General features: G+C 45.1%; 1 protein-coding gene and 1 long non-coding RNA gene across 4 annotated transcripts in view; one reads left to right on the top strand and one right to left on the bottom strand.

The window, feature by feature from the left end:
* LOC147015931 (secreted frizzled-related protein 5-like) overlaps window positions 1-22,924 on the top strand; it is a 51,951-nt gene that overhangs the window by 23,886 nt on the left and 5,141 nt on the right. Inside the window, exon 3 of one of the 3 annotated variants that reach the window (XM_085848566.1) lies at window positions 20,958-21,928. The exons of 1 other annotated variant lie outside the window; for it this stretch is intronic. In XM_085848566.1, coding sequence (XP_085704692.1) covers window positions 20,958-21,109 — 152 coding nt within the window. In that variant the 3' untranslated portion in view covers window positions 21,110-21,928. Of the gene's footprint in view, window positions 1-28; window positions 1,179-20,957; window positions 21,929-22,924 lie in introns of those variants that run through there. One more of the 3 variants, XM_085848567.1, reaches the window with a different exon arrangement.
* Window positions 13,987-22,924, bottom strand: part of LOC147015932 (uncharacterized) — a 41,138-nt gene continuing 32,200 nt past the window's right edge. The window contains exons 2-3 of the long non-coding RNA XR_015049933.1: window positions 15,340-15,447; window positions 13,987-15,083 (exon numbers count right to left, since the gene is read on the bottom strand). This is a non-coding gene — a long non-coding RNA (uncharacterized LOC147015932). The remainder of the gene's footprint in view (window positions 15,084-15,339; window positions 15,448-22,924) is intronic.

Here is a 22,924-nt window from a genome sequence, read left to right on the forward strand (position 1 = left end):
TCCCACTCTGCTGTTGAATTCATACCAGGTGGATTTGACTCTGCCCGTCATTCTTCCGAGGTTGGCAAAATGAGTACCAGCTTCCTGGTATCCTGTGTCGGAGTGGCGACCTGTCCAGGATTGTACCCAATAGCCAAGGAGACTGCTTAGGCACCACCAACGCTCTGCACAAGGTATCGTCCCAATGAATGGATGGTGACAGTTTCAGTACTTGTATGACAGTTGGAGACCATGGTTCGATGGAGGTGCTGTGTCATGGACATGTCTACAAGGTAGTGTTTATCACTTCATATATTGTTACGGATTTGGAAACCTTGTGCACACAAACGGCTAGAGTCCCTAAGCTTAGTTATTTCAATAAGTATGTGTTTACAGTTAGAATTCCCCCTTTGTCTAATGGGAATTACATGTGTGCACTATGAATTATTGTATAGTCAGGTTTATTAGATCTTTTAACAACAACTACTACTACATCCGCTACAACAACGGACCGTCACCGCGCTCCACCGGTCGCCATTGCCCACGTGTTTTTGGCTGAGCGGAGCCTCCGTCGCTTCGGGTCGAGGCTCCGTCCCAAGGAAGGGCATGGACCGTTTCCTGCAGCCAATGAGCGAAGGGCGAGCATGACACGCACGCCCCAGCCAATCGGGAGGTGACCAGGAGTCATCCTACAACCCCTCGTCCAATCAGGAGGCGAGTGGGAGGAGAAGAGACCCCTCCCACCTAAGAAGAGAGGAGTGGTTGTCTGGACCAGTGTTGGAGAGACAAGAGTACGTTGTGCAGGATCATGGCGATTTGCGGTCTGCGGTCTTGGTGGCGAGTGTGGCTTGGTCCCGTTCCTGGGCCGTGGACTTCGGGTCGTGGGTTCGAGTCGGTGAAACCACACGAGGCGGGGAGGTACCCGGCTCTACCGACAATAGATCCACGAGGTCCATTTCGTGTGTGTGTGTGTGTGTGTGTGTGTATGTGTGTGTGTGTGTGTGTGTGTGTGTGTGTGTGTGTGTGTGTGTGTGTGTGTGTGTGTGTGTGTGTGTGTGTGTGTGTGTGGCCGTCCTGTAAGTAGGATTGTTAAGTACTTTTCTTTTGCTCATTGTACATTGCCTGCCTTTTATTCGTGATAACTTTGCTCTGTGTCCCCCGCCCCGATTATTCTTTGTAAAATAAACCCCTGTGAAATGTACCAGCTCGTTTTCTGTGCTTTCCTCCATTGGCCTAGCATGGTGCATGTTGCGAATTAGTAGGGCCGTTCGTGCCGTGGATTGTTCATTGGGACCAGCGCGGCTCTGGTAACTCTGCTCGGTTACGCCGGACAGAGTCGGCCGAGGGTGTGGTTTTCCCCAGTAGTTGGACCACGTGGGTACTTAGGTATATTGAAATTAGGCAATTAACCCTACCCCACACCGTCGAAGTATTGGCGACCACGGTCCACTAAGGGACCCATGACCTTCAGACTTATCCGAGAGTCACGACCTAAATTCCGGGTGTTCGGTGGGAGACGACTCCACTGTGGTCGTTTATCGCCACCGACCCCCGGCCCATAACAATATTGCCATATAAAGTGGTGTATGATTAAAGTTATTACCCTGCACTCACAAAGCGAAAAGTAGGGTTAAGCGATTGGTCACGTACATGTGCCATATGTACATGTATACGTACGTGTTTGCATTTAAAAAATTCATTTTCTCAGAAACTGTTAGTCTGATTGGCACGAAATTTTCCAAATAAGTGCGACTCTTCCTGTGGAATTTTTTTTGTCATAATTATGACGTCACAGGTAATGTGGTATAGGGGCCATCTTGGAAAAAGCAAACAACTTTGCACCTCTATATCTCTGAAACCACTCCATAGAAAAAATTAAAACATGGCTCATTGTCAAGTACTCCACATGGGGAATAATATATGTCAATGATGATGTCATCAGTGCCTTCATTAATTAATTAAAACTTTAATTAATCAACTACCTCTGGGAAACAGTTTGATAAAAGTGACATTATCGGTCACTGGTCTGGCACCATATTGGATCAAAGCAAAAAACACCAAGTCCTTCTCAAGACTGTGCAGTAATAATTAATAGTTCAGATGTAGTAATAGTTTAAATAAAAGTAATAATTAAATAAGTTCGAATAAGGATATTGCATTGCTGTGTTGCATGTCCAATATTGTATTGCATGTTCACTGGAGATCAGGGGAGTGCTCGTCACACTCCACATGTTTCGATTTACCAGCCGATCGCATCACTTGCCTTCTGCTTGAATGGTTTGCACTTACAGGAACCATCGTCAGACAGATGGTTGTTCTTTGCAGATTATGCGGTTTTACCATGTGAGACATAATCTGCGGCGATTGCCATAACAGTCAGGGGGTGCATCTGATGTTTAAACAACGAATGTGGTCATCATTGGTTAGATATTTATCAGTATGGTGTCCTGATGAGGGCAAACAATCCCGAATTCAGGATGGCATGCCATTCATGTCATGGCGACTCACTCCAATGGAGTGGTCCAATTGTATGACCATGCATTCTGGCCCTTCAGGGTTAGGATGTGTGAATGTTTGACCATGTTCTTCAGGCTTTTGGCTGAGGAGCATGTGTATGCCAACAGGACAGTCTTGCTGGATGCCTGAAATCAAATAAGCCTGAAATCTGGATAGGCGGCTCCATTTGATGTTTAACTGATGTTGACCATGTAATCTTTGTCTGTTTGACAGAGTCGCCGGGCCAAGGCCTCTGGGTTGGAGGTGATGCTTTGGTGTAGGACAATGTCCAATGTAGATCGGGGGAGCGCTCATCACACTCCACATGTTTCGATATATATATATATATATATATATATATATATATATATATATATATATATATATATATATATTATTCTCCACCAGTTGGTCGGTCGGTCGGTCTGTCCGTTCGGGGAGGGGTTTCCCAGTTCAAGGAGGGGCTTCCACCATGCAGGGAGCGGCTTCAAAATCGCATCGCCACCATTTTGTTTGTTCCATATAATTATCTTCTTTTGTGAGGCTTGCAATTTCTTACACTCTTGCAGCTTTATCTTAACCCTAATTCGATATCTGATTTCATTTTTCGTGGTCGTTAAGATGGCTTAAGATTCAGTTTCAAAAAACGGGAAGAAAATTGGACAAATATTGGCGTTTTTCGACAAAAATGCATTTTAAGTGAAATTAAGGCCTTTAATATACAATCCATTCAGATGCTCTTGCGACTTTATCTTAACATTAATTCACCATCTAATTTCATTTTTTGTAATTCCTAAGATGGTTTAAGTTTCATTTGCAGCAAAAGGTGAGAAAATCGGATGCATATTGGCATTTTTAGACAAAAATGTAGTCTAATATCTGTTTTATGTATCTGGTTAGACGTGATGTAGATGGGAGGGGAGAGGAGAAGAGGGGGGAGAGGAGAAGAGGGGGGAGAGAAGAGGGGGAGGGGAGGAGAAGAGGGGGGAGAGGAGGGAGGAGAAGTAGAAGCAGAAGGGTAGGGTTCCCTGCATGGGAAAACTGAAGTTTGGCATCAAACTGTAGTTGTGATGATATTTTTTTCATGTTCCTGGGGTCTATTTAAAGAGTTTATTTAAGGTGAGCTAACTCTTTTCCAACTATATATTGGAAACAGGATTCGAAAAACTTTGTACGTAGTAAATTGAATATGTGGACTAACAATTGATTCCAAGATTTATTCATAACGTTTGGTTTTAAGGAATTTTTAATTTGTGAAATCAAGTGTATTTGATGCTTTGAAGTTTTAAAATGAACGATAGAAGTAAGTCATGCAAGACAGGTTCTCCCCCTCTCAAGTCAAGTCAATCAACTCAATCCTCCCAAGTCAATAGAGTCAAGGCAGAAGTAAGTCTCTCCACACCCTCTCCCACCCCTCACCCCACCTCCCTCCTCTCCCCTATGTACGATCCTCTCCCCCTCTACTCTCATCCTCCTCTCTCTTCCCCCCTCTTCCCCTCCCCTTCTCTCCTGTGTGTGATGAGAGGGGGAGAGAGTGTGTGAGGGGAGAAGGTGGGAGAGAGGGGCATGAGAAAGGTGCGTGGACACATATTCAGATACGTGAAGGAAATAAATTCTATTGATTACAAAATTTCTGGATCTGACAAATTGCAAGTAACCATTTTGTAAAACTCTACATGCAGCATCTAACTCAAGATGTTCAAATGTCATACATGTCTGTGCCTGTGGGTTTCCCACGGGTGCCCCACTAGTCAATGAAATTTGTCGGCTGTATATTCGTGATTTGTGCAAAGGCCGCTGGGCTGACGACCACCACATTTAGCACACAGACCAAGTCAGACCGTGGGATTGTCCTAAGGGTATATTCATCCACCACCTCAGCCTTTAAAGACCCCTAACACCCCTCAAGACCCCAAAGACCCTTAAGACTTCTTCCGCTTGTGAAGCCATGTGACTATATGTCGATGAATTACGTATTGTTTGAATGTCAGTTGCACCCTGACTGCATGTACAGTACGTCTATTAATTGCGTACTATTGCAGTGTACCTTGTAAACCTTTGACCGTAAGACTCTTCAGACCTCTTATACCCTTCAGACAGATTAGACAGCTTGGACCCTTGACCATCTAGAGCAGGGGTTCTCAACCTATTGCACCTCAAAGCCCATTTGAGTATATGTCAAAAAGGTCAGGGTCCACATAAGAAATAACGATAACAACTTTTAAAAACAGTGTGCTCTGAACTGAAAGTTATATGTACTGTAGCTGTCTATGTGAGGAGGGTGGGGTGGGAAGAGGGAGAGAAAGGGTGAACGAGGGGAGAAAAGGGTGGGGTGGGAATCTGAATGGATGGGGGTGGGAGTCTGGAGGGATCGAGGTTGGTTGGGAATCTGGAGGGAGGGGGTGGGTTGGGAGTCTCAATGGATGGGGGTGGGAGTCTCAATGGATAGGGATGGGAGTCTGGAGGGATCGGGGTGGGGTGGGAATCTGGAGGAAGGGGTGGGGTGGGAGGATGGACCCGGCATTGACTGGCAATGCCTTACTATTATAATTCACAGACCGGTGTGTGTTTGCTTGTTTGCCACGCTACTCCTCCTACATTTCTGGGTCAATTACATTCAGATTTGCTACATAGGATCAGCATAACTCCAATTGTGTTTGGGGGTGTTTTTATCTTTGTCGGTGGTATTTTGAGGGGGAGGGAGGGGAAGCGCAAATTCTCCATGTGTGTCGTGTAGCGCCGCTTCAGGTGGGAGAGGGTATTACAAGTCCCTACCCTTTATAGTGCAGTGTTCCTGTCCCCACGTTTTCCACTGCAGTGAGCCATTTTGAATTACGCAGCGAGAGCTACTTTGCCGAGGTATTTTGGATTGCACGTTTGAATAAGAATAATAACATCACTCCCCTGGCCATTTCCTTGGGGAGTTGGTGCTTCGAGTGTAAATATAATCCAACGATGTGTTTCTCGTGGAGATAGTAAAGTGTATATAAATAAATAAATAAATAAATAATCCAATACTGTGTGCTGGTAGTGGAGATGGTAAAGTATATATAAATAAATAATCCAATACTGTGTGCTGGTAGTGGAGATGGTAAAGTGTATATAAATAAATAAATAAATAATCCAATACTGTGTGCTGGTAGTGGAGATGGTAAAGTATATATAAATAAATAATCCAATACTGTGTGCTGGTAGTGGAGATGGTAAAGTGTATATAAATAAATAAATAATCCAATACTGTGTGCTGGTAGTGGAGATGGTAAAGTGTATATAAATAAATAAATAACCCAACGTTGTATGTTGGTGGTAGAGATGCGAAAGTTCAAATAAATAAATAATTGAACGTGTGGTTCTTTGTTCGTATGCAGCATAAGACTGCAGGGTAGCATCATTGGCTGAGGGCTCAGCTGTGCTGCTGATGCAATGCCCTCTGCTGGTTAGAGGCAGGAATTTATAATTTGTTGAAGGTACCAGTAATAGCTTGCCGACTCTTCATGAAAGACATAATGGGATCTTTTGCATCCACCAAAGAATACCGACAGACGGGACGCCCAGTTTGATGGCCATTCAATGAATCACCCTGCTTGTGAAACACCGGCATGACAGTTTATAGCTGGGTCGGGATTCAAACCCAGGTAAGACAGCTTATAAGCGAGTGTGCATACCTCTAGGGATGGGCCATCCTGTCAGCCCTGTGTGTTGGTATGGAGATGTTAAAGTGCCTATAAATAAACAAATAATCCAACGTTGTGCACTGGTAGTGGGGATGATAAAATTAAGTTCTAAAAATTCCACATGGGCTACGATGGCAAAATCATTTGGTGTGCCTCATGACCAGATGTTGATGGGCCTCATGACCAGATGTTGATGCACACATGTGCCGATCAGGAAAGAAATGCATCAAGTTTTTCGAGTAGATAGACGCACAGACTATGAGGACCGAAAATATAATCCCCCAGCTGACGCCCACGTTGGGGCTAAAAAGAGAGCGGAGGGGATTGATAGAGGGTCTGGGGAAGAAAAAAACAATTAAACTTTTGTAAATCATCCAGCCATATTTGTAATATACCATTAACATGCGTGCATTGTTCTGCACCATGGCCTGGATTTTCCTCAACCCACTGAACATTTCAGAAGCACGAAGCCATCGAGTTATCGGGCCAAGGGTCCGCCGTGCCATTGATACCTCCAGCAAGAAGAAACCTGCTTTTCTGGTCACACATTTCTTATATACAACCTCATATGTCGCCTTTAAGTTGTCTGAGTAACTGCTACTCATCATGTAGTATTGAAGGATAATCTCCAATTTCCTCCTGGAAGAAGTGCAATTGCCTTGAATCTCTGGGATATACCATCAGACATGTCTCGTGTTCAGTTGAGGGTATTTCTAACCGGGCATCTAAAGTCCGGTGTGAACTGGACCAAGGTGTCCTCTCTTCGAAGGAATCTGTTTTTTCACATTGTACAAGACATTTGACCTGAAGTTAGCTCTCCAATGTCGGGGCATCTGCATCACTCTTATCAATCGATGAGTAGTGCTCTTGCAGGCAGAGCTCTGAGAATCATTAACTTTACCCCATCAGAAAAATGACCCACAGGACCTCCTCTTTTCTCAACACACACAGGTTGTCAGATTTTGTACCGCCTCTCTTCCATATTTCTTGTTGTCATGCGTGCTTTCCGAGACCTACCACTCTGCCAGGCTGCACGTGTGCATCCACTCTCCCATTATATTGTTGGCGTACCAAAAACCAAGCTCTCTGCTCATCTCCACTCCACCTCCCCTCCCCTAACTTTTATTCCTCCTGTTAAATTGTCCTTTCCCGTTCACCGCCATCTCCAAAACCTACCTGCAATCCTTTCTTCTCTCACCAATCTTGTTCATCTGGTGTATTTATGTTTTCTTGCTCCCCATGTCCCAAAACTGTCTCATTTCCAACCTTCGTCCATCGTTTTACTCTTCCAGGAGCCTCAATATGGTTTAAAAAAAATGCTGATGACACCGTGCTTCACTGCAGGTTAATTATCCCACGCATGTGAAGCAAGAAGCAAGGTTAAGCAATTGGTTCACTTTCTCCATCTGTTTGTCTGTCTGTCTGTCCACAAACGTTGGTTTATGATCGAGAAACAAATTAATTTAAGTTTGATGTTATATTTTGAACACGAATCAGAAAATAAACCTGTGGTTGAGGCGTACTTTGGCTCTGAATTCGTCCCAATCGCACATGCGCAGAGAGGAGTTAAATTTTTTTTAACTCTCTGCCTGTCTGGCAGTCAAACGAAATTGAAAATCATTCAAAACAGGAAGCTTACTATTTTAAGGACGTCATAAAACACACAAACAACAGACACAAAGAACTCATGTAAAGTGTTAAGTAGGATGGTGTAAAAGACGCTGCATCAATGGTGGTAAACTTCCGAATTTTTTTTCCACAACCTTGAAAATCTTCTTCTTTTATTTAATTTGAATTATATACTTGAACACTGAAGAACACAAATTGCCTTTCAAAACCCCTTTGTTTAGCAGTACATGGGCAATATATTACGGCATTTTACGTCATCAAAGCAATCAAATTTGCCACTCGCAGACCCTGCCGATGTCCTTGTTTCTCAAGACTGCATGGTGAAAGGTGTTCTATGAACTCTCTTGTTGCCTCCGCCAACGAAGATTGACTGAGGCTATGTTTTCACCCCAGTCTGTCTGTCTGTATCCGTTTGCTTGTCTGTCTGTGAACAGGATATCTCAAAAGGTTGTGGACGCATTTGGACTAAATTTGGTGGAGAGGTTGGATGTGTGCAAGGAAGAATTGATTTGATTTTGGTGAAGATATCGATCCAATAATTTTTAAGTGATTCTTCACCATTGAAAGGTCAGGTCAGGTATGGGAGCATGCGCCGGAGCAACGCGTCACTGTGCCCACTTTCTGCTGGTACTCCAGGGGCCTCCATCTGGTCATACTCCGGGCAGATGCACGTGATTGGCCCATTGGCCTCCTTCACTCACGAGGCTCCCTCGCTGAGAGAATCTGGTGAGCAGGGTCAGCGTCAGGAAAACTCAGGAAAACGAGCCACATGTCTGTACATACAGCCACAGCTGATGCTCACGGACTATGCAGGTAACAAATCTCATTTGAGTCTCTCTCAGCAACCGCTCGTTGGACACAAAGTCCAACCAGTGATAGCCAAGGATTCTCTGAAGAGACCTGGTACCAAAGGAATTAAGTCTCCATCTCAGATCTCTGGTCAGAGTCCAAGTCTCACATCCACAGAGCAAGACTGGGAAGCACCAAGGACCTGAAGACTCAGACTTTCGTCCTCCCGCACAGGTACTGGCAGCGCCACACCCCATGATCCAGTGAATCCATGACTCCCCAGGCCTGACCAAGATGTCTGTTGACCACTTGCTCACAGCCAGCAGAGACATGAATATCACTGCCAAGGCAAGTGAATATCTCCATGACCTCAACATCCTCACCACAAACAAGTACAGACAGGATAGTGGCATCCAAGATGCCAATGAAAGCCTGGATCTTAGTTTTGACCCAGGAAATCCGTAACCCCAGTGGCTCCGACTCTTCATTCAGTACCTTGAGGGATCTCAAAAGGATATCTGAAGTCTCCGCAAAGATGACTGCATCATCTGCTAAATCAAGGTCAGAGATCTTGACATCCCCAAACGATGCACCGCAGCTTGATCTCTCCGACATCCTCCCAAGAATCCAGTCCATACAAGTGCTGAAAAGTGTGGGGTCCAGTACACACCCCTGACAAACTCCAGTAACAACTGGAAATAAGTCAGAGATGGCACCATCACATCTCACAGCACTCTCAGTACCAGAGTACAGTTCAGACACCAGATCGATCAGTTTTGGTGGCACCCCACGAAGACCAAGAATCCTCCAGAGGGCATCCCAATTCACCGAATTGAATGCTTTACAGAGATCAACATAGTCTGCAAGCATCCCCTGCCAAAACTCTCGTCTGTGTTTGGTGAGGACCTGAAGAGCAAGGATACGGTTAATCGTTGACCTCTTTGGTGTAAAGCCTGACTGCACTGGATGCTGGTGCTCACGCAGATGGTGGCGAAACCTATCAAGAATTATGTCAGAGCAAAGACCTTGCCCAGCACTGAGAGCGGAATCTCCCCTCGGTAGTTGTGGCTGTCTTGGCGATCGCCCTTCCCTTTCCAGAGTGGGACAACTGACTTCCAGTCAGTTGGGATGATGCCTGTGTTCCAGGCAGAGCACAGAACTACATGTAATGACTCGAGTGCAACATTTCCACCAGCCTTGAGATGTTCAGCATGGATGCCAGAGATCCCAGGAGCTTTATCGCATTTCAACTGGTTCACTGCAGCCTGTGTTTGCACAAACGAAGGTGGACCACAGTTTGGTTGGAGAGTCAGCAATGGGGATTGTAACACCCCTGACGTCCAACTCGACAGCTGGTGGATCAGCCTGGTACAGCCGCTCAAAGTAACCGGCCCAGCGGGCCTTCACTTCGGACTCCTCTGTCAAGAGACCACCACCCTCTGCTCTAACTGCAGTGCACCGAGGGATGGGCTTGGAGGAACACAATGCGCGAATTCCCCTGTAAGCAGGACGAGAATCACTTGACCACAGGTGATGCTCTACCTCCTCACAGATTCCTTGCACATCGGGCTCCTTGTCCACCCTTAGCTCACGTGCAGTTTTACGCCTCAGCTCCCTGAACAGCTCAGCTCTGCCATTCACCTGGCCCTACGACTCTGGTCAATGTTATCCAGTATCCCTTGAGAGACAAAATTCTTCTTCGCCCTACAGTGAGTTCCAAGACATCTTCCGGCAACATCAAGGACGGTGGTCTTGAAGGAACTCCTCAACTCTTAAGGATCCCCCAAAGCACCCAGACCCCCCAAATCTCCACTCAGCCTGTTTGCAAACTCCTCAGCTACCCTCTCATCCTTGAGGTTGCCAACATCCAGCCTAGGCTGGGATGGTACCATTCTCCTGGATTTAAGCTGCAACTTCAGAGTTGCTACAACAAGCCTGTGGTCAGTATTGAGGAACTGAGCACTCCGGTAGACCCTACTGTTCTGGATCATCCTCCAGCGACCATCAACGAGGACATGGTCAATCTCCTTTGCCACAACACCAGCATTGTAATACCAAGTCCAGCGATGAGCTTGTGGGCACTGAAACCATGAACCAGCAACCCTAAGTCCATGACTTCTTGCAAAGTCAAGGAACTTAGTGCTATTCAGGTTCACAGTTCCAGACCCATGGGGACCAACACACATCTCATAACCATCCCTATCAGTTCCAGTCGATGCATTGAAATCACCCAAGACTGGAAGAGGATCTCGGCTGGGGCACTGATGAATCACAAACTCAAGCGTGGCATGGAATGTGTCCTTCACTGTGAGATCACTCGCCTCAGTCGGAGCATATACAGAGACCAGGGAAATGCCACCTAAGGAGTGACGAATCCTTCGTCTCACAATATGCTTGTTGACCGGTGTTACCTCAATTATCATTGGAGTCAGCTTATTGGACACAGCTACAGCAACTCCTTGGGCATGGTAACCATCAGAGCGACCAGACCAATAGTCGGTGTAACCACCCACCATGATCTCGCCACTATCTGGCCTCTGAACCTCAGAGAGTGCTGCAATACTGATGTCCAAATGCTTGAGCTCAGACAATAACAAAGACAGGTGATCATCCTCTCTTAGGGATAGGACATTCCAGGCACCCACCCGAAGGGACCGCCTCAGGTTAACCCAAGGAGACCGCCTTCTGGTGGACCACACCTCAGCACCACCTCGACACACACTACCGCAATCTGACCTGGTAAGTTTCCCCTGTGGTTTCCCTCCGATCATTAAAGATTGAGGGTCCCGGAGGCTTTGCCCCAATCCTGAGATCCGGTGAGCTGCCCTGTGAAGGGAAGCTGCACAGGAGGTGCTCCCACGGCATGTTTTCAGATTTTTTTCGACTTTCGGAATGTTTTGTGGAATGAAGGGTTTTACGGTGGCCGGAGTGCAAATCCTGCCACCAACCTCCTAATAAAAAGTAACCCAACTGCGGGAAGACGTCCACAGACACAGTTTGGCAATAGATATGGATGGCCGTTGGCTCACAAGGAGCTCCTCCACCCTTTAACAGGTTTTGTTCATCATCCTGCTGGTTGTCCGTATCATACACCCTCCTCAACAGGAAACTTGGTGGAGGGAGACGGTTTAGTCATCGCCAACCCGACCATGGAACAGGTTTGTAAGTTTACATGGTACCTGTAGCAAATCACACAATTAATCTCACATGACCTGACACAAGACCTGACCATTGAAAGATGGGACCAAAAACAAAACAACAATACAGTATTTCAAAATGTTGTGGACAAGTTGTAACAAAACTAGGTGGATGAGTTGGTCAGGGACAAGAACAAGCTGATTCAATTTTGGTTCAGGTCCGGATGCAGATCCAGCCTTTCAGTGGGATACAAAACGTAAACTGTTCAGCCTTGCAGAGGTATGCACTCTATCAAGTGCGTTCTCGTTACCTCTCGTTCTCGTTATTAATTAATATTAGTATTAATTAATATATGCTTTGTTACAATGTTATCATTATTTTTGTGATTTATTTTGTAAATAGAATGCCTTGCCATGGAAGGACTCCACGTCAACATGGTGTGCGTTTAAAGCATTCGAATTCTTCTGGGTTCTTTGTAGTTAATTAGCCTAATCAACTCAGGAGATCATAACGATCATTTTGGTGTGTCACACTCCACATCAGAAAGCTCTATTAGAATTCCACAAAAACGTGACACACACACACCTCATCTATTTGTCGTAGCTTTTTCACCATTGAGAGATATGGATAAAAATGAGATTTAGCACAATATCTCAAAAAGTTGTGGACGGATTCGCACAAAACTTGGTGACAGGTTGGGTGTGTGACAAGGACAAATAGATTCTATTTTGGTGAAGATCCGAATCCGGGTATGAGAATTTTTAAAAATTCTTTGAAGTTATTCTTCACCATTGAGAGACAGGGCCAAAAACGATATATAGCACAATATCTCAAAAAAGTTGTGGATAGATTATGACAAAACTTGGTGGATGAATTGATTCGATGACGAGAACAAGGCAATTAGGCTGGATCTGCTGACCTGAACCAAAATCTATCAGTGGGATGCAAAACGTAAACTGTTCAGCCTGGTGGAGGTACGTGCTCTACCGAATGCCATCCTGGTTGTCACATGTAATAAGCCCACGAAGGGCTATCGTGCGCAATTTATAAGTTATCATCGTACGGCATGTTAATAAAGGGGGATTTGAACCTTGGCTCACAGACTCAGGCCGCTTATAGTAAATATAAATTGCTGAACACCTGAAGAAGGAAACAACAAGTGACCAATAGTGTTGTGAGTTAACCTCGGAAAGCCTTGCGATTGTCAAGAAGGAGTCTTAGCAATCCTGAAATCGGTGGTCTTGCTCAACCCAACTTGGAATATTTATTTTTACATTTTCATCCTGTGCCTGGCCTTGACTCTAGAGCTGGGATGCGCTCTTCTACCTTGGCTGCCCACGCACGTGTTTCAGTCATTAAACCGCCGCATAATGTTAGCATGGCTCCACAAATCCGAAGGATTTTGGAAATTACTGTGTTTAACAAGTCACTTTGCCGTCACGATGCTCACCATCCGTGTCACAGCAAGGACTCTGGTTTGTCACGACTGTAATTTTGGCTCGTTGCGCGGAACGACCAGCGTGGGACAGACTGACGAGAGAATACGTGGCGTGAAGTGACAGGTGGGAGTAACTGCCAGCTGTGAGGACGTTTTGTCGATGAAGGAAGCAAACACGTCGGGTTTGCCCGTAGGAATCGCGACTCGTTGTGCATGGCTTTGATCTCTCGCGTGCTCTGAGCAGGCCACGCGCGCCCTGCCGGGCTGGGTTATCACTCGCATCGATGGCACGGAACAGACATTCCTGGCGGAGCCCACCACGCGAGCAGCTCGACGGAATTACCTCACGGAACACCCCTTCGACCCCCGACAATCCCACACCGCCCTCCTCGGTAAGCGTGGGTCCACCCTTCTTGGCTCGCACAGGCATTTTCCCACGCTCCACGTGACTCGCACCGCACTCAATCTGCTGATCTGCTCGGCTCGAGCGAGCATGTCGTGCGGAGCGAAGCACGTCACCACAACACCGCTCTGTGGCGACGACCTCACAAACACTACCCCCTCCTCCCCACGTGTGGATCCACCCATCACGGCCTGGAGGCATTTTCCCACGCTCCACGTGACTCGCACCGCACTCAACGTGCTCGCCTCGGGCAAGCGTGCCATGCGGAGGGAACCAAGTTACCACAATACCACTCTGCCACGAAGACGACCTGCTGCCGAGACGTTCGGTTTTTAAAGTAAAACGTTTAATTTCCTCAAATGAAACGTTATTAAGGAGCACCGGCTCCCCGCGCAGGTCACTGCGAGCTCCGAGCGCGCTCGCCGCCTCCCGCGCGTCTCTAATGAAATGGATCCTCGTTATTGCCCAATTAACACTCGATACAAGCCGGCGAGGCAGCCGAGCGCAAGGCGAGCCTGGGAGCTCACGACGTGCCTGGATTAAGTGGCAGAGAAAGCGCGCAGCTTAATCTCTCGCCGCCGAACGGCGGGCTCGCCGCCGATAATGGTCACAGCCGTCGCTGTTCGACCCAGATGGCCCACGATGGGGCTTGGGGAATCGCTCAGCGTGACTCCTTGTTAGCGTGGTGCGAAGATGAGAGCCGCTCCGTGCGGGTGCGGGTGATGTATTCGTTCCGACCCCGCGGCTGTGGGTATAAAAGCTGATGTGACTCGTTTAACAGTGGCGGACCATCTCCCCCACTACCCCGAGACCATTCCTTCCACAATCTCACTGGGACCCCTCCCCTCCCCTCCCGGACTGCCGCAGGGAATACAAGTTCAGGTGGTGAAAGGATGAGTATGTGAATGGATTTGATGGATGAGAGCCAATTAGGTATATCTTGCTGTCATTACACCTTCGATCACACCATGGTGAGGCCGAGCTGCAATGTCCCCCATCAGCACGCCATCTAATTACGTCCACAACCCACTTTCTCATCCACCTTGTGGAACTTAATTTAGTGTCATTGAAATGAAGTATGAATTCAGCTTCCCCCAAATACTTTAGTGCAACCTAGTGAATAATCTTGAAAATCATTGGTGCTTCCTGATTTTACCTTTCCTGCCAAGTGGGTGGTTCAAAAAAGGTCTCGACACGAAATGAGAAAACGGACAATTCCTTCCCAATTATTTGAAAAAGTAGGATGAACCTTGGCATTTGTTGGGTACCTCGCTCCGAGAACCTTGTCGAATGCGAATCGTGCGAACAAGTGTTCAAAAAATCGTTTCCACAACAATAACCATAAAATCGAAAATGTTTCCTCGCAACTCGACTTTGTGAGTACGCAATGAGCAAGACCTGAGAGCATATACTTTGAGTGTTTATTGGGAATTTTTCGTACACATCACGGGGTGCCAAGAGATCTAGCAAGAGATTTTGTACGTGATCTAGCATCTTCTCACGCATGACACATTACTTGAAGGGCTAGCAGGATGGCCTGCAAGATATGCACACACATTCACGTCTGAACTCAGCAGCCTGGATTTGAATCCTGACTCAGCTATAAACTACCATCCTGGCGTTTCGCAAGCAGGGCGATATTAAACTGGGCTTCCCGTATGCCAGCATTAGTTGGTGGGCGTTAAGGATGCCACTTTTGGCACTACACTACCCATTTGCACTACCCATGTAGTGCATATGACAAAGGGAGGTGACAAGCAGGTAGCAATCATAATAGATGAAGGCCTACTCACAAGAGATCAGGGTCGAGTGTGAAGGATTTTGCATTTTGATGAGCTTCCAGACAACTGTGCTGAGGGTCATCTCGAGCGATATCGTCTCCCTGTAAATATCATCTCGATCTAGGGATGTTGGAAAATACAGCATCCGTCATTTATCGGCTACAAGCCGCCAGGAGGTCGAGGAAATACTTTCGTGAGCAAGTACCACAAGTACTGTATGTCAGCAAAGTTGGACTGTCACATCTTTAGCTGCAGACAGACAGGGCAGATTCAGGTTTCACGTGATAACCCCAATTTGTTTGTTTCTTATTTCAAACAGAAAGACTTTTCTTTAGGCTGTTCTCTTCACTCCACAATAACCTGAAATTTGTTGTTTTTTTTGGTCTCATTTTTACCCCGTGCACGCGAAGCGAAAAGCAGGGTATAGCAATTGGTTAACTTCTGTTTGGCTGTCTGTTCTGTCTACAAATGTCAGTTTATGATCGAGGAAGAGCTTAATTCCAATTGAATGTTATATTTTAAACATTAATTGGGAAAACGAATCTGTACTTTCGCAGTACTTTGGCTCTGAATTCATCCCGATCTCGCATGCGCAGAGATGTGATGTATATTTTTGACTCTGTCTGCCTTTCTGGCAGTCAAACAAAATTGATAATCATTCCAAGCACGAAACTTACTGTTTTTAAGGACGTCACAAACGACACAAACAACAGGCACGAAGAACTCGTGTATAACGGAATTTTACATCATCACGACCAATCAAATTTTCCGCTTGCAGACCCTGCCCATAGTTTTTTGTTTCTCAGGACTACGTGGGGCAGAAGGTGTTCTCTGAACGCTCCAGTTATCATTGTTGTTCTGGCAAGAAATCTTCCATTAACTAATTTAATAAATATGGAGGATATTTGGAATCCCATAAAGTTCAAAAACTCATTTACTGTTATGTATTAACATGTATGCCTGTTGTTGGCTTGGGGTTGACTCTGCCTGTCATCCTTCTGAGGTCGGCAAAATGAGTGCCAGTATCCTTGCTGGTATCCTGGTCCCAATGGATGAATGGATTAATCTGTAATGTGAAAGCAAGGGATGGTGGTAAGGAAAGGATGTTGGAGGAGAGTGAGAGGTGTGGTGATGATAGTAGGTGAGGGAGGGGAGTTGGAGCGGTGTTAGCATTGTGGGCAGAGAAAGGGAAATGAAGTGTGGGTGGTGATGTAGGAGTTGCTTGTTCCAACAACATGTGAATGTATTTAACGTGATTGTGAAGCTCTCTTACATGTGTGCTTGGTTCAAAGAAGTAAAATATGCAACTGCTTTTTTACAAAGTTTCTTGACCTCCACCAATTTGTGTAATGTGTAAGTTAATCCCAAGGGAATGTACAGGTAGTGGACAAAAAAATGGAAACACCTGTGTAAATGAGGGAGAGCAAGCAACAGCTTCCACCCATGTGTGTGGCCCATGTGTTAATTAATTATATACAGTGCCTTCAGAAAGTGTTGACACCCCTTGACTTTTGTCACACTTTGTTGTTACATCCTGAATTTAAAATGGATTTGATTTAAAAAAAAAAATTGTCACCAATCGACACAAAATACCCCACAATGACAAAGTGAAAATATGTTTTTGGAAATTTTTGCAAATTTATTGATAAATTAAAAGCTGAAATATCTGGCTTCAATAAGTATTCAACCCCTTTGCTGTGACACTCCAAATTGAGTTCAGGTGCATCCAATTTCCTTTGATCATCCTTGAGATGTCTCCACAATTTGATTGGAGACCACCTGTGGCCAATTCAATTGATTGGATGTGATTTAGAAATAAACACACCTTTCTAAATAAGGTCCCAGATTTGACAGTGCATGTCATAGCAGAAACTCCATCATGAAGTCCAAGGAACTGTCCGTAGAACTCCAAGATGTAATTGTGAGGAGGCATGGATCTTGGGAAGAGTATAAAACAATTTCTAGAGTTTTAAATGTTCCCAACCACACGATGAGCTCCATCATTAGGAAATGGAAAGAATATGTAACTACCCAGACTCTTCCTAGAGCTGGCCGTCCAACCAAACTGAGCAACCAGGCAAGAAGGACCTTGGTCAGGGACGTGACCAAGAACCCAATGACCACTCTAGAACTACAGAGTTGATTGGCTAAGATTGGAGAACCTGCCGCAAGGATAATAGTCTCTGCAGTACTTTACAAATCTAGGCTTTATGGGAGAGTGGCCAGACAGAAGCCACTCCTGATAAAAAGGCACATGACAGCACGCCTGGAGTTTGCAAAACGGCACATGAAAAACTGAGAGCATGAGGCAAAAGATTATGTGGTCTGATGAGACCAAAATTGAATTATTTGGGCTGAATGCAAGCACTACGTCTGGTGGAAACCGAGCACAGCTCATCACCCATTTAACACCATCCCTACTGTGAAGCAAGGTGGTGGCAGCATCATGATATGTGGATGCTTTTCAGCGGCAGGGACTGGGAGACCTGCAAGGATAGAAGGAACAATGAATAGAGCCAAATACAGGCAAATCCTTGAGGAGAACCTGCTTCGGTGCAAAGGACCTTGGATTATGGTGATGATTTACACTCCACAGGACAGCAAATCTACACTGGAATGGATTTAGAACAAGAATGTGAAAGTCCTTGAGTGGTCCAGCCAAAGCCCAGACTTGAATCCCATTGAGAATCTGTGGAAAGAGTTTAAGATTGCTGTTCACCGACACTCCCCATCCAACTTGACAGAGCTTGAGCAAATCTGCAAGGAAGAATGGGAGAAAATCCCCAAATCGAGACGTGTAAAGCTGACACAGACATACCCAAGAACACTCGAAGCTGTATTCGCTGCCAAATGCACTCCGACAAAGTATTGACTCAGGGGGTTGAATACTTGTTGATGCAAGACATTTCAGCTTTTCATTTTAAATTAATTTGTAAAACTTTCTAAAAACATGTTTTCACTTTGTCATTATGGGGTATGTCGTGTAGATTGGTGACAATTAAAATTTAATCCATTTTAAATTCAGGCTGTAACAGAGCAAAATGTGAAAAAGTCAAGGGGTGTGAATACTTTCTGAAAGCACTGTACCATCCCAGCATGTTTCGGGCCATGTATAAAAATGCTGCACAGGCCTAGTTGCCTCTCATTACGGCTCGTGTGGCTGCAAGAGGAGACCCCCGCCCCAATGCCCCCATCCACAGGGCATGTGTGAGCATGATACTGATGTTATCCATACGTCATGACCTTCTCAGTCACAAGATCTGAACCCAATCAAGCATGTATGAGATGTTCTGGAACGATGCCTGAGACTGCGTTTTCCACCTCTATCGCACAGGTGTGAGTTGATTGACTTTCTAATGGAGCAATGGTTCCACATCCTTCCTGTAGAAATTGAGACGCTGTTGGACTCTGTGCCATGGCGCATACAGGCCGTACTGGCCATACGTGGTGGCCCAACTGCCCTATTAAGTGACTTTACATTGGTGTTTCCATCTTTTTAGTCCACTACCTGTAGATGCCAAGTTCTATTTTTTTTATGGTAAGAATGGAATTACAATACAGAACAAAAGTACGGTAAATTAATTTGATAAAGGGAACTGGAACAGCGCCCCCGCCATGCTGAACAGTTTATGTTTTGTATCCCACCGAACCCTGATCTGGATCCGGACCTGAACCAAAATCTAATCGACTTGTTCTTGTCTCCTACCCAACTCATCCACCTAGTTTTGTCACAACTCGTCCACAACATTTTAAAATACCATGCTATATATCGTTTTTGGCCCCATCTCTCAATGCAGAAGAATCACTTAAGAATGTGAAAAATTCTCGTGATCCGATCCGGATTCACGTCTTCACCAAAATTGAACCAATTCTTCCTCGTCACACACCCTAATCATCCACCAAGTTTCATCCGAATCCTTCCATAACTTTTTGAAATATAGTGCTATATATTGTTTTTGGTCCGATCTCTCAATGATGAAGAATCACTTAAAAAATTATAGTATCCGGATCCGGATCTGGATCTTCATCAAAATCTAATCAATTCGGCCTTGTCATACACCCAATATGTCCACCAAGTTTCATCCAAATCCATCCATACATTTTTGAGATACCCTCCTCACAGACAAACTGCCAAACAGGGGTGAAAATGTAACCTCCATCCTCCTGTAATGGCGGAGGTAATAATCGGGCGTCGATATAAGGCATTAATTGGCTTTTGTTCGATGTAATTGTAAGAGGGCGATGGTTCACCAAGGTTTGTGGAGTGGTGGTGGAAACATCAGGTGACTCTCCTGTGTGATGGTGTAACAGCAGTGCAATGCATTCTGGGTATTACCAAGATGGTGGTGATCATGTGAATGGTGTGATGTGGAGCAGCATTGTGGAATTAATTTTCTGATGAAGAAAATGTCAAACCAGCTGAAGTTGACAGATTGACTGTGTGGTTTCCTGCTACCTGGAGAACATGGCAAAAGTGTGTTTAAGTTGCACAAGGGATTTCAAATTGGACTTTAATCAATGGAGGTTAACTTTGAATGAGGAAGTTCAGGCTAACCTTGTGCTATCTTTCTATTATACATATATACTACCTGAAGTATGCGGCATTGCCTTGGGAAATTCAATGAAATATGTATTTAAATATTTCCTGCATGACAAATTGGGAAATGTTGACCTTCTGGTTTCATATGAATTGCCAATATTGGGTGTTGCAAAATGTGCTTGGACGGTTTTCCCTTCTTTTAACTTCTTTTTATTAATTTTATTTTTTAAATACAACAAATCATGACAACCTCAACATACAATCTTCACAAAGCGTATTACTCGATCACTCCCAGGAAAATCCCAGGCTGTGTATAAGAACATCCTCACTCGAGGCCTGAACACGGAAGTGTTATAATAGACCTATGTAAAGCAGTATTTTTGAATAACAGGCACACTTGTAAACAATATAATAATTAAATTTGTGTTGTTGACAGCAAACTACTGCATACAACCTCAACATACGATCTTTACAAAATATATTACTTGATCGCTCCAGGAAAACAAATGCAGGCAGTATGTAAGCACAAGACTTGATCGAGGCCTGAAGGCCAATTATCGGTTTTTAGTTTTTTAATTTTTCAATTTTTTTTTTATCCAAACATAGCCCTCGACCTTCTTGTGGATGAAAGAAGAGGCCATGCAAAGTTTTGTTGTACTGGTTCATCCAAGGTCTGAATGCTTAAAAAAAAACACACACACATATATGTATATAGTTACGGCCCCTGGCCGAGCAGGGTTACGCTTTGTTGTTTCCGCGATGCCTTGTTATTGGCACAGCAACATAACTAGAGGCCATGCCCTCGGGGCCACACCTGGCAATCTTCTGCCGAGTGGAAAGGAAAAAGTGCAGCACCGGCTAACAGAGCAAGCCAGGTGGGGTACAACTTTCCGTCTAACTATACTTGTCCACTGTATCGGACCAATGAAGGAAAGGACAACCGAGACAGATTTGAAACAAAAACAAACAATTATTGATTTAGACACACAAGCAATGATTCAAAAGCAAGTATTTACATGCAATAAAGCAAAAGGCACAAAAGAGCAGATTTAACAAACATATTCTTTATTATACAATCTCATTTACACAGGAGACATGACCATCATTCAATCAGGGGAGAAGAAGAACTTGGGATGCAAAGAAAAGAAAAGTACGGAGAAAAGAAAAGTAGGGTCGATTCTTTTCTCCCTCACCTCACACAGCCCAACGGGGTTGCGCCAGTCCAAATATACGAGAGAATAGAGAAGATGGATGTGGAAGATTGGCAGTGGAGTGGCTATGCGATAGGATGCACAGCCGTGTCTCTGAGGTGCCCAGACCCAGTAGGAAAGTCCTCTCTGGCGTGCAAGACATGCAACAGCAAGCAGCTCGCTCTGTTTATGCTGGGCCCCAGCGTCCAGCAGGTCCCGACGAACCAAACCGCGTTCCGGGCTTTCCACACTACCCTCCTTCACACTATGGGCTCCCTCCCTCTCTTCACACACACTGTGCACACCTCTGCGTCATTTTGAGGGAACTTTCAATGCAGCCACCGCCCCACACCCCACGTGTGAAGACCATGGAAAGCATGTGAAGAGCATGAGAATTATATCACTTATTAATATTTTAATTGGGAGAGTTTTAAGGGGCGTCCAAATATGTTATTAAATTTTCGACACCACCACCCACACCCCACAGCCTGGTTCAGGTGGCTGGCTTAAGATCCTCAGATCTTAAGTTCAAGGCCCTGTTCATGTTGAATTAACACCAGGTGGGTTGATTCAGCCTGTCATGCTTCTAAAGTCGAAAAAATGAGTACCGGGCTTACTGGAAACAAGGGGAATTGCATCAGTGGCACAACCATACCCCCAGAAAATGATGCAGCCACAGCCTGCATATACGAATAAATAAATAACCCTACCCCACAATGCTCTGTAACAATGGGCCAAAGATCTTGCACCTCTACCACCCCTTAGTAATTGCACATAATGTTTATGAGACGATTTCTTCCTGAATAAAGGACATTATAAAATTTATGAATATTAACTGTGGATAATAAATGGTGGTACAGTATTATCAACATGAAAATGCTTTTTGTTTGCATAATCAGATTTGCTATTGTCAAGAAGTAATAACTAAACCCCAAATTGAGTCTCCAAGCTGGTCTAAAGAGATAAATCTTGTAGACAACCTGCTTAACCTGAGTCATTTGTGGATACCTGTGGTGTTCTGCTCGAAGGCAGGTTCTTGGCAGCCAAAGCAGTTTCATGGCAAGGATTGCATTGGGTTATTGGGTGTTTTTCTTTTTCCTTTCTCACAGTAGTCAGGGCAGAAATTTGGAATTTGTTTAAGATGCCGGCAATAGCAGCCCTACCTTTGGGGCGAAACACACTGCGATCTTTAACGTCCACCAAATAATGCCAGCAGATGGGACACGCAGCTGAACTTCCATCCTCGGGATGCCACACTTTGTGATGCGACACCCTGCCTGCTAAGCAACAAATTGTCGGTTCATCGTAAAGTCAGGAATCAAACCCAACCCAAGCTCGAAGGCAGCTCTAAGGTAAGTGTGCTACCTGAGCTCCATCCTGTATGGACAACTCTGTATGATAGGAAAGAAAATCCAGAAAAAAGTAAGTTCATGCTTGAAACATTAGAAGGGGTTGCATAACTCAAAGCAAAACACCCGTATTTTTCCCACACCCCTTTGTGATGACTCCAACACTAGTCCAACCACCCACCTCCTCTTGGCATTCCCCAATTTATATGACGGCTCCTTATCCACTCATTATAAACTTGTAACTTTTTTTTGCATGGTGAATTTTCTTTCTATCCCATATAATATTGTCTCAGCAACATTGATTTCTGGAAGACATCAGTATACAATCCAAAATGAGGCCATTGTGTCAGCAGTGGTGGTAGCCCTGTTTGTACCGACATTTGGTAGTTGAGGACTGTCCTCTCACAACAGTACTCAGATAACGTGCTGCATTCCTAACAGGTGTTTCCTCGCAGCAGCGGCTGTTGTGCATGGGTATGTTTTCATCAGGTTTGCCACCTGTTGAGGCCCGGCGTGGC

Source organism: Eptatretus burgeri, chromosome 12 (genome assembly GCF_056783735.1).
Source record: "Eptatretus burgeri isolate ZD-2024b chromosome 12, Ebu_testis_v1, whole genome shotgun sequence".
NCBI lineage: Eukaryota > Metazoa > Chordata > Myxini > Myxiniformes > Myxinidae > Eptatretus > Eptatretus burgeri.